At 31.2% G+C, this 12698-nt stretch overlaps 1 protein-coding gene across 4 annotated transcripts in view; it reads right to left on the reverse strand.

Annotated features, from left to right (window-relative positions):
• LOC143083285 (potassium voltage-gated channel protein Shaker-like) overlaps positions 1-12698 on the reverse strand; it is a 49902-nt gene that overhangs the window by 31643 nt on the left and 5561 nt on the right. For all 4 annotated transcript variants that reach the window (XM_076259553.1, XM_076259554.1, XM_076259555.1 and 1 more), the window contains exon 3: positions 12432-12559. In XM_076259553.1, the coding sequence (XP_076115668.1) occupies positions 12464-12559 (96 nt within the window). In that variant the 3' untranslated portion in view covers positions 12432-12463. The remainder of the gene's footprint in view (positions 1-12431; positions 12560-12698) is intronic.

A 12698-nucleotide genomic window follows, 5' to 3' on the forward strand; every position in this document is an offset into this window, starting at 1 on the left:
CTCGCCACAAGAAACCAAATGACACAGAAATAACAACTGAAAGTCGCTGTGTGGCCTTCGACAATAAGAAAACCAATATCACATAAACTAATAGAATAACAAAATACTTATTTGACATATCAGACAAACAAAATCACCAGACTTGCGAGCATTAGTAAGAACAAAAGATTTGAGCATTTAACTGTTTTAAGCTTGTATATTTCTGCAGATTACACTATCAACAGGTTCAACTCATCACTAAGCCAAGTTAGAGCAAAAGTGGCAATAAAATTGGTGCCTAACATATTGTATAAACACCTATCTATAGTTTGCACTCTAGATGTGGTTATTTGTAATGTTGGTTTGCAGTCTCATTTAAGCATAACCCACTCTCAAAATTCCTGATTAAAACCACTGTGGTTACCGGTATTTTCAGTGTTGGGTTGTAGTCTCATTGAAGCATAACAGTTATTTCTGATTAAAACCACTTTCTTAGTAGAACAGTAGTCAGTATTATAAGTGTGATCTATTCTGTTGTTTACACCCATCATACTTGTCGCTTTTGATTTTCTCTGCTCTTTGATAACTTCTCTATGCTATCTATTTATTTTTGTATTTGACTTATGAAATCTACCTACCTACCAACTAAACTACTACACCTGATGATCAAGATTATAACACTATATATTTTACACTATCAGTGGTGTATATTTCAATACCAGAAATCAATCAAATCGTTTGATTTTTAGTGACAGGTTGTCTTTAATAGTTATGTAATGACCTCTACCCCATATAATATAACCAAATATTCTGAAATTTGAGAGTTTTGTTAACAATTGTGACTAATTCTTTTATCAAATTATTAAAATAAACAGACTAATTAAATTCTAGCAAATTAAAATTTCAGTATAGGCTTTCAAAACCCCTATATAAGTCGTACTTAAAATCATCAAATTACTTTTCTACATATTTTTCACATTCAAAACTTTAAAAGCCACTTTTTAAATTATTAAAAGTGCAATTCTAAAATAGAAAATGTGTATTGAATTTCAGCTAAAACATAATATTAAGCACCTCTCATTGTTGGTGTAAATTTCATTTCCAGATTAAACCAGATGCTCCGCAGGGCGCAGCTTTATACGACCGCAGAGGTCGAACCCTGAACAGTTGGGGCAAGTATGGACAAAACATTCAAGCATGATACAGCTCTGAATTTGGATTGTGATCAAATTTTTGACATTATATGGGTTTTTTACACAAAACAAATGTCAAGATTTTACAAATCAATTAAAGATTTCTTCTTCAAACTTATTTAAATCTAAAATTAAATAGTTGACACAGCATAGGTTTCTGACACAGAATGAATGTGGTCTAATGAATTTAAAATTTTTTTTTTTGCCTTTGAGCAATTCACTATGCTGTTGAATATTAATCCCCTCAAAAAAATGTTTGAAGAAATTTTCTTTTTATTTATGAAATCTGAAATGAGAAAAATTTACCCCCCCCCCCCCTTTTTTTTCACATCCCCCTTTCCCTTTTTCCAAAACTGATATCAATTCAAATTTCTAATGGAGTTTGCAACAATAACTACTCTTAAATACATCATAAAATATTAAAATGTAAAATAAAGTGCTTGTTATCACTGAATGGTAAAGATTGGTTGGTAGTAAAAGTAAATATACATTGTATATTGTATAAAACAATGATTTAAATTGATTCAACTACTATTAGTAAAAGTAAATATACATTGTATATTGTATAAAACAATGATTTAAATTGATTCAACTACTATTCTGAACAAAGAAAGATAACTCCAATTGAAAATTTCTTGCTATTGCACAATATTGTGCAATTAGATATTTCTTGCTATTGCGCAATACTGTGCAATTGAAAATATTTGCTATTGCACAAAACTGTGCAATTGAAGATTTCTTGCTATTGCACAATACTGTGCAATTGAAAATTTCTTGCTATTGCACAATACTGTGCAATAGAAGATTTCTTGCTATTGCTGAATACTGTGCAATTGAAAATTTCTTGCTATTGCACAATACTTAATATAATAATTTTGGATCCTGATTTGAACCAACTTGAAAACTGGGTCCATAATCAAAAATCTAAGTACATGTTTAGATTCAGCATATCAAAAAAGCCCAAGAATTCATTTTTTGTTAAAATCAAACTTAGTTTAATTTTGGACCATTTGGACTTTAATGTAGACCAATTTGAAAACGGGACCAAAAATTAAGAATCTACATACACAGTTAGATTTGGCATATCAAAGAACCCCAATTATTCAATTTTTGATGAAATCAAACAAGTTTAATTTTGGACCCCGATTTGGACCAACTTGAAAACTGGACCAATAATAAAAAATCTAAGTACATTTTTATATTCAGCATATCAAAGAACCCCAAGGATTCAATTTTTGTTAAAATCAAAGTAAGTTTAATTTTGGACCCTTTGGACCTTAATGTAGACCAATTTGAAAACGGAACCAAAACTTAAGAATCTACATACACAGTTAGATTCGGCATATCAAAGAACCCCAATTATTCAATTTTTGATGAAATCAAACAAAGTTTAATTTTGGACTCTTTGGGCCCCTTATTCCTAAACTGTTGGGACCAAAACCCCCAAAATCAAACCCAACCTTCCTTTTATGGTCATAAACCTTGTGTTTAAATTTCATAGATTTCTATTTACTTATACTAAAGTTATGGTGCGAAAACCAAGAATAATGCTTATTTGGGCCCCTTTTTGGCCCCTAATTCCTAAACTGTTGGGACCTCAACTCCCAAATCAATCCCAACCTTCCTTTTGTGGTCATAAACCTTGTGTTCACATTTCATTGATTTCTATTTACTTATTCTAAAGTTATTGTGCGAAAACCAAGAATAATGCTTATTTGGGCCCTTTTTTGGCCCCTAATTCCTAAACTGTTGGAACCAAACATTCCAAAATTAATCCCAACCTTCCTTTTGTGGTCATAAACCTTGTGTCAAAATTTCATAGATTTCTATTTACTTAAACTAAAGTTATAGTGCGAAAACCAAGAAAATGCTTATTTGGGCCCTTTTTGGGCCCTAATTCCTAAAATATTGGGACCAAAACTCCCAAAATCAATCCCAACCTTCCTTTTGTGATCATAAACCTTGTGTTAAAATTTCATAGATTTCTATTCACTTTTACTAAAGTTAGAGTGCGAAAACTAAAAGTATTCGGACGACAACGACGATGCGGTCATATAATAAACAGTATTTAACTCTTGTTGTTTCAATAAGCATGAAATATTTGCCACTGGACATTAAGCAAGCAACAATAAATTGATATGGTGTTCTGAAGAATGGAAACATTGAACAAGGAAAAAAATTGATCTAATAGTATAACGTTTAAAAAAAAGAACATCACTTGCATGATGTGCAAAAATGTGGGTCTACATGTACAATGAGCACTTGCTCAGCTAATATGCAGTTGTTAAGAGCAACATGATATGTCAGACTGTCACCAAAAAAAGTGTCATAGAATATCAATTTTACTGTCATGACTGTGCATGTTTTTATTGGAGTTTATCATGTCACTGTACACGTGTTGTATAAACCTTGAAAAATGATAATTCCAAATCAAATGCATATCTCCCACATCAAAATTGCGTTGCAAGTCCTATAATAAAATTGAGAATGGAAATAGGGATTATGTCAAAGAGACAGCAACCCGACCAACAGCAGACAACAGCATAGGCCACCAATGGCTAATACATATGTTAAAGTCAAGACACAATTTTTCAATACTGCAGGCCTGTAAAACCTCATTCAGTGTCCTTATTTTAAACATCGACGGTCAAATGACCTTTAGTTTGACCTGATTGTTTTGAAGACTATCATTTCCCATAATGAATGATGGTGATTATACAACAACTTTTTACATTATCATCCTTCAACAGATGATAGTCCGTCGGAAGGGGGTGATAAATGGCTGACCCGTGTTAAGAGAGAGCCATATCTCTTGCACGTTAAAGACACCCTTGTAGATTTCGAAAAAAAAGTAGGCTAATGCCGCTACAAGGCAGCACTCGCACCCGCAAAGTGGAAAGGGATTGATATAAGTTGCAAAACTTGTTTCCCAATACAATATAAATAAATATGTTTAATTAAAACTAAACTTCAACAGAAGTAGGTTCAATTTGTAAACACTGAACATGTCATGTCTTATGCAATAAATATTTAAACAAGGCCAAAATATCCTATTTGAAGTATTTTAGTAATTTAAATGTTCTGGCCAATTTGATGTTCAATTTCAATTATTATTTGAAGACAAACAAACACTTCCAACAATTTGATTTTTCTATACTTACTTGGTTTGTTTTGAAATAATATGGTTTTAAAGGTCCTTACTCTTGATCAAACTACCTTACTGTATAATTTCAAATTAGGTACATGTAGTGTTAACATAGCCAATAATTTGAATAAATCTTACATAGTGTGAAATTCCTAATAAATATAATGGTCATTTTATATTTACTTTCCTCAAGGTCTTGCTGACCCCATGAACATCATATAAATATAATTCACAAGATAACCAAAACCTTTATGCAGTGTCTAAGGTTGCAGAAGCACTTGTAAAAATTCTATCAGATTTAATTTTTAATTGTTTCAGCAGGGGCCAGGGGAAGGGGGGGGGGACTAAATGTGCAAGGGCCAAAAAATACATTCATATTGATGAGGACATCTCCAAATTTTATAAAGAGGCAAATGATACCATGATATGAGGAATAAGTGTAAAATAAACTGAAAACACCATGGCTTAAACTTAAATTTTTATATAAATCTATCCAAATTCAAATATCTATTCAACTACCAAAGCTAAACTGCAATTTACATGTTTCATATCAGATGTTAATTAAAAGGTTTTTGTCATAATAAGACTGGTAATTATAGCTCTTTAAACATGTTGCAATGGTACATCATTAGACATAAATCTAAAAATCTACAAATGACGAAATTGTTTGTAATTTTGGGAGTGTAAAAGTGTATACTTTATAGAACAGCACAGACTTTGTCTGATACTAAGCCTTAGAACCATGCAATTAGCTGTTTATACAAATATATGTACTGACAAAACCTCCCATTCTCAGCAGTGTAAGGAGCATTTGTCTTCTTATTGTACCTAATGCCAGCAACCACCTTTGTACGAAGCTTTGTAATTTCATAATTTAAGGATTGCTTCACTATTACCTATATGATCAATCATTTTAAGTGCTTCAATCCCCCAAATTATCAAGTTATATCATTATTCCCCAAAATCCAGTTAACATATAAATAATAACCCCTACTGATAAAAAGTAGAGTAGTGATAACGAATTCATAGTGTATTAGCTTCAATTTTCTCTTCTTTTCTACTTAATAATACATTTATAACCGATCAGAAATATATATTATTGATACTTGTCAGAGTAATACACATTCCACAAAAAAATTTAAGGCACATAAGCATACATATGATCTAGATAGAAGCCTTGTCATTCTTAATTTTAGTAAAACATGAATGCCTTTTATGTATCAGAATAATATAAAAACTAGAGGCTCTAAAGAGCCTGTGTCGCTCACCTTGGTCTATGTGAATATTAAAGGAAGCAGATGGATTCATGACAAAATTGTGTTTTGGTGATGGTGATGTGTTTGTACATCTTACTTTACTGAACATTCTTGACGCTTAAAATTATCTCTATCTATAATGAACTTGGCCAATTAGTTTCAGTGGAAAATGTTAGTAAAAATTTACAAATTTTATGAAAACTGTTAAAAATTGACTATAAAGAACAATAACTCCTAAGGGGGTCAATTGACCATTTCGGTCACATTGACTTATTTGTAAATCTTACTTTGCTGAACATTATTGTTGTTTACAGTTTATCTCTATCAATAATAATATTCAAGATAATGACCAAAACCGCAAAATTTCCTTAAAACTAACAATTCAGGGTCAGCAACCCAACAACGGGTTGTCCAATTCATCTGAAAATTTCAGGGCAGATAGATCTTGAACTGATAAACAATTTTACCCTGTCAGATTTGCTCTAAATGCTTTGGGTTTTGAGTTATAAGCCAAAAACTGCATTTTACCCCATGTTCTATTTTTAGCCATGGCGGCCATTTTGGTTTGATGGCCGGGTCACCAGACACATTTTTCAAACTACTCACCCTAAAGATGATTGTGGCCAAGTTTGGATTAATTTGGCCCAGTAGTTTCAGAGGAGAAGATTTTTGTAAAAGATTACTAAGATTTACGAAAAATGGTTAAAAATTGACTATAATGGGCAATAACTCCTAAAGGGGTCAACTGACCATTTCAGTCATGTTGACTTATTTGTAAATCTTACTTTGCTGAACATTATTGCTGTTTACTGTTTATCTCTATCTATAATAATATTCAAGATGATAACCAAAAACAGCAAAATTTCCTTAAAATTACTAATTCAGGGGCAGCAACCCAACAACGGGTTATCCCATTCATCTGAAAATTTCAGGGCAGATAGATCTTCACCTGTTTAACAATTCGACCCCATGTCAGATTTGCTCTAAATGCTTTAGTTTTTGAGTTATAAGCCAAAAACTGCATTTTACCCCTATGTTCTATTTTTAGCCATGGCAGCCATCTTGGATGGTTGGCCGGGTCACCGGACACATTTTTCAAACTAGATACCCAAATGATGATTGTGGCCAAGTTTGGTTTAATTTGGCCCTGTAGTTTCAGAGGAGAAGATTTTTGTAAAAGTTAACGACGACGACGGACGACGCCGGACGCTGGACGTCAAGTGATGAGAAAAGCTCACTTGGCCTTTTAGGCCAGGTGAGCTAAAAATGATGGATTGATTGGTGTTTCACCCCACCTTCAACACTATTTCATGGCAGATGGTTTTTGTTGGAGGAGGAAGCTAACGTATCCAGAGAAAACTACCTCCTTCAGTGGGAAAACTGACAATCCCAGTCATTTAGGAATGGAGTGGCGAGCACAGTGGCCCATGCAGGATTCAAACTCACAACCTCAGTATTGACTAGATAGTGATACAACAATTCCACTACATAGACAACAGGGCAATGTAGGCCACTATATATAAAAGGATGGAGGCCATTACCATATATCTATAAAAGGATGAAGGTTCACCTTCGAAAGCAATCTTGTATAATAGGGTTTCCTTTAAAATCAAAAAATGATTTTTCATATTTGCATTGGAATTCTGTAATACATTTGAGAATATTTTAACAAAAAAAAATATCACTCTGTTCTGCATGTTCTGCACATATAATAATACCTATAGTATAAATAGTCAAGGAAAAACCTGCTTCGCTGAGTAAAAAATCATTGATTTGTGCTGTTATAACAATAGAAAGGAAGGGAGCATAAAATTTAAAATCTTGCAGGAAAAACTATTAGTTATATGGAAAAGCCAGATGAGTATCCAAGAAAATGAAATAAAGCCAGACTTTAAATAAAGTAAAATACATTTTTAAGTCAGTATGGTTTGTGACCCGTAAGTCAATATCATAGATATGATTGGTAAGTCAATATCATTTGTGACCTAACTGACCTTATGTCAAAGGTTGTGACCTTGAAGTCTTTCAAATTGTGACCAGTAAGTCAATATAGGTGCATGTGCCAATTTTGAGGCACATATAAATGCACATTGTGTCAATAAATGTCTTTTCAGTGATGTTCAAGCCTAAATATTGGAAAATTAAAAAGCCTAATAAAATGTTTGCAGAGCTGAACAAAACAAAAAGTACATAAAGAAAAGCCAAAACGGACGAGTGTGATCTGCAAGTCAAAATAGGTTATATATAATTTAAATTATGACCCAAAAGTCAATATAGGTTATGACCTGAAAGTCAATATAGGTTATGGCTGTAAGTCTTCCTAAACAATAAACTACTTAGTATAAAAAATGGCATTTTCAAACTTGTAGCTACATGTACTACATACATAAACAAAAATGATGAAATCAGCAAACAATGCTTGAACTATTATGCTTGGCAGCTTGTAGGTTAACATGTGTTCCAACAAAACATTGTTTATGATAATCTTCAAGAAAAAAACATATTTCACTTTGATCAAGTTTTATAGGATTACAATTTATTTGTATTGTTAAATTTTGTGAAATTCCACAGATTATTACAACTCGACAACTATAATTACATGTAATTTATCTAGAAAGGGATTACTATTGACTAAAAAAATATTAAAACCCTACCATAATCTAACCTAAGACCCAGCTTAGACCTAAGTAAGCTCCTATGACATCATAGAAATTGACCACTAGCCAAATGAATTACCAGAGCAAACATAATCAATTTCTCCTTACAACAAAAGACTATTTATGAAGGATCTAGCTCACAAAAAAGCAATATCATACTTCTCAATAATTCATAACAAATACAATTCTGCACTGGGGAAAAAAATTATAAAATATTAATTTAGATAAGTACAGACTATTTAGTATTTGTTTATTATCATTACCACTTACAATCTATATTAATCTCTAAAAGTCTATTTTCATTAAGATTGATGAATAAAAGTTTGTGTTATTATTTACTGTTTAGACTCAATACAGATCATAATGTTTTTAATTTGGCTCAATTCAGTATTATTTGAAAGGAGATTTGGCGTAATCAAATTGGTATTTTTCTTTTTGCTTATTTGACAAGCATGACAAGTGTTGACATGACCAAACATCGCATTGATTGTTGATTGATACAATTCTTGTATTACAGTCTTTTGACACAGAATAAAAAAAAAAATCTATAAAATTTTACAATATAAAATCAATGATTATCTAATTTTACCCAGATCTGCTTTTTTTTTTGCAATTTTAATATGCATGAAATAGCTCAATGTTGCAAAAGCTTAAAAATTATATTTTCAAGGACAAAAGATTCAATTGAAAAATTAAAAATAAAATAAACGCATAAAGTTTTAAACATGTAAATATATTTATAAACTAACTATAGCTGGTTCCCTGCTTAAGATATCCTGTGTTATATGGTTCTATGATGTGATGCCTGCCTGGCAATACATTAAAAATTAATTTTGATGTTTTTCAACTCAAATAACACTTAATTCAAACTTTTTCTTATTATCAGTACTTAGAAAGTCCAAAAGTTATGAACAGAAATGTGTGGTGGGGGTTAAATACAGATTTCAAAACAACAATTATCTTCAATCTATTTTTGTTGAAAATTGGTAAAATTAAGGATGAAACCTTACAAACTAACCTAATTTTCAATGTACATTTTTGGCGCCCTTTATAGCTTGATTTCGGTGTGAGCCAAGGCTCCCTGTTGAAGACCATACTTTGACCTAAAAATGTTTTACTTTTACAAATTGTGACTTGGAGTCACTCAAGTGTGAGCAATGGGTGGAGTAAGGAAATTAATCCTACTGTACTGTAATGTTCTAATAAAGGTTAAATTTTAAATAATAACTCTACATCTAGATTGCACTTTTAAAATAGCATCAGAGGCTTAGAACTGCAAACAACAAAAATCAAAACATATAAATTTTACAATGAACAGATGGGCTTTTCAAATTCCATTTCATTCATACTGTTCTAAATCATAGCATTACAAACTATATTGGAAATACATCAAGATGATGGTAAATTATTTGGCCTTAAAAAGTGTTTAATAAACATGATTAACAGTTCATTTATGGAATTTGTATCAAGATTTATTCCATTGCTAACAGTATTAAAAGGTTTTAATTTAAAACTAGCATGATTGAAATCCTTAACTTAAAATGAATAAGTATTTTCATTTGACATTTCATGCTTGCATTAATGCTGCTCGTTAACTCATGAAACTCTTTTGTATGGCAATTCAAGGTTAGAAATTATTTAGAAAATCATCATGATTATTTCTAGTGTCCATGAATTCTTTATGATTTTTATCACTTGACTGTTATTATTTGAACCAACAATAATACTGCTACAAAGATCATAGACTAAGACGTAGTAGAAAATGGTCTAAACACAAACCACTATTAAATACATATTTTATCATGCCCAGGGAATGAACTTCTTTTTCTTGCGCACTGATTAAGCAAGCGTATCAATGTCTCGCAGCAGTTCTTCATAATTCACAGGACAAATATCTTTTACTCCAGTTTCTTTCAAACATGTTGCTCTGAAACATTAATGCTAGAGTGACCCCAAAACTTCTAGAGTCTTAAGTCTAGGGAGTCTAACTTTATGAGCTCCCACATCATTTATATAATAGGTTAAAAAGATTTATCTCGGCTCTGTGCATGACCAGTTTTTTATAATTTATTTAAGCATTCATGTATCTCTTGAGATATATTTATGAATTAAACTTAACTTTCAATTCAAACCTTTATTGTCAATTTGAAATTAGTCAAGCTCTGATACTTGAATGACTTCTAATTAAAAGTAAAACTAACAATACAAGTACTAGTAATTTTTTTCAAATTCAAATATATATATATATATCATGTATATATAAGTCACAAAGACTTAATGCATTTTTATTTGAAAATGCAAGTAACAATTGAGTGTTTGACAAGGATTATAAAATCTGTTTCAAAATAAGTTCACTCAAACAGAGTATTTATTTATATTATAAAGGATCAGGCTTACACACAATTTCAACCCACCAGTATATACATCAATACAGCCATTATAAAAGTATTGAATTCAAGTGTGACGCTATTAAGAAAGCATTTGAAATAGTTTAAATACAACTAAAGACTAGTTTAAATGTATAAATCAGCATATTTCAACAGTAAAAACGTTATATAAAACTGAATACAATGGAATCAAATGAAATAAATCAACATCAGAAAATGACATTATATAAGCCGCAGTGACCAAATTGCTGCACATCACATGATTATACTGACAAGATGGTGATAAATACATCAAGTTTCATGTACCTCTGTCAAGCATTTTTTGAGAGTACCTTTACAAATCTATCAGGCCATAAAAAAGAATAGGTTTGTTTGCCCAAACCCTACCTACCCAGAAAAAAGCTGCCTACTCAAATTCTTTTATTGTCCTGATTTGAAGAAGTTTTTTTTTTAATCAGATAGGCATGAAGACTAATAAACATCCGATACGTAAATTTCTTTAAAAAAAAAAAAAAAGAAAATGCCTACCTACCTACCCACTGTCTCAACCTTGGGTAGGGTTTGGACAAACCAAAATATTTTTAATTGTGGCCTCAATATCATGACCTCTGAGATATTGCAGCTAAATGTTTAAAGAAAATTATGCCAGGATATATGTACTATGTTTATATATTTTATAACTTAAGAGTCTACATGCATTTCAAATCCTTCATTCATATGGCCTTGACTTTATTTCTTTCTGATTGACCTTTTATCATGTGTTTTTATACTGGCTCCAGAAAAAGTACTGACAAAATATGATGGAACTTTACAGTGTAAACAAAAAATAAAGTATAATGATAAGAGCTAAATAAAAATCACTGCAACACCCAAGATAATTTAACTTGCAGTAGAATTTGTGTAAAAGCTATCAGATTTTCAGGGACCATGTTACATAGTTAGTTATTACATATCAACCCCTGCACTAGGAGTCAGCATTTATCATGTGTTATACAAATGTACTGGCTTCAGGAAAATTTCAGACAAATGAAATATGATGAAACCTTACGTTTTAACCAAAAATATCTCTAAGATAACAGACAAAAAAAATTCACTGCAACACCCAAAATAATCTCTCATTCACTGTTCAATATAATTTTGTTTTTACATGCCCAATTTTCTAGGACCTTGGTAGAAATTGTTCTATTTTCTACCCCCATCACTACGAACTACATGTATTATTATAACAGTATTGATTAATAGGTTCTCCCTGTTGTATGTGGGTTAATTAGTTTCTTCATTAGTGATAAATAACCACAATACACAGTCGACTTTAGTTCAGAGCCATAACTGCAGCACCTGCATGTACTGTATGTAATTGATGTACATTATATACATGTACAGATATTTTGTGATAATTATAAGCATATTCATGAAATATATGTAGTAATAATTCTTTGTAATGATTCTGAACTACCTTACACATGTTACATTAAAGTGTATAGATGTAGCAAGAAATATATATAATTATGATCACAGATTTAAAAGTGATGATAAAATTATATTGCTAATAGATTTTTGTTTTGTCGGCTCATAAATGCAAGTGGAAAGTAAAATTTTCTCAAAACTACACCAATAAAAAATCATTGGCAGTTTGATGGTCCTCTAATTAAAGACAAAGCAGCAACCACAATGTATCTATGGTAACTCTGCAAGCGGTTCAAATATTTTGGCAATTCTGTTTTCTTCAAATATTATCCTTTTAAAAAAAGTCCTCCATTTTCTTTCTGTTTGTATTTTTTTTTAAACCTTCTAATTAAGTATAATCATCTTACCTTTGTCAGCAATCTGTCCACCAGTTTGAGCTTCAATCATTTCTGTCTGAGTCTCTTTCTTTGTTTCTGTCAGCCATTCCATCATCTTTCTCGACAACTGCCGTGTTTTGGTTTACTTCTAACAACCACTTATAATAGAATGAAAGTTAATTTGGAAATTCTTCATTAGTTAGCACAAATCTTCATTTATAATCACAGAAGTAGAATAAATCCATGACCATCTATAGAATAATCAGAATTGGAAATGTAAAGTTTTTTATCACTGAA

This window comes from Mytilus galloprovincialis, chromosome 7 (genome assembly GCF_965363235.1).
Source record: "Mytilus galloprovincialis chromosome 7, xbMytGall1.hap1.1, whole genome shotgun sequence".
NCBI classification, from domain to species: domain Eukaryota; kingdom Metazoa; phylum Mollusca; class Bivalvia; order Mytilida; family Mytilidae; genus Mytilus; species Mytilus galloprovincialis.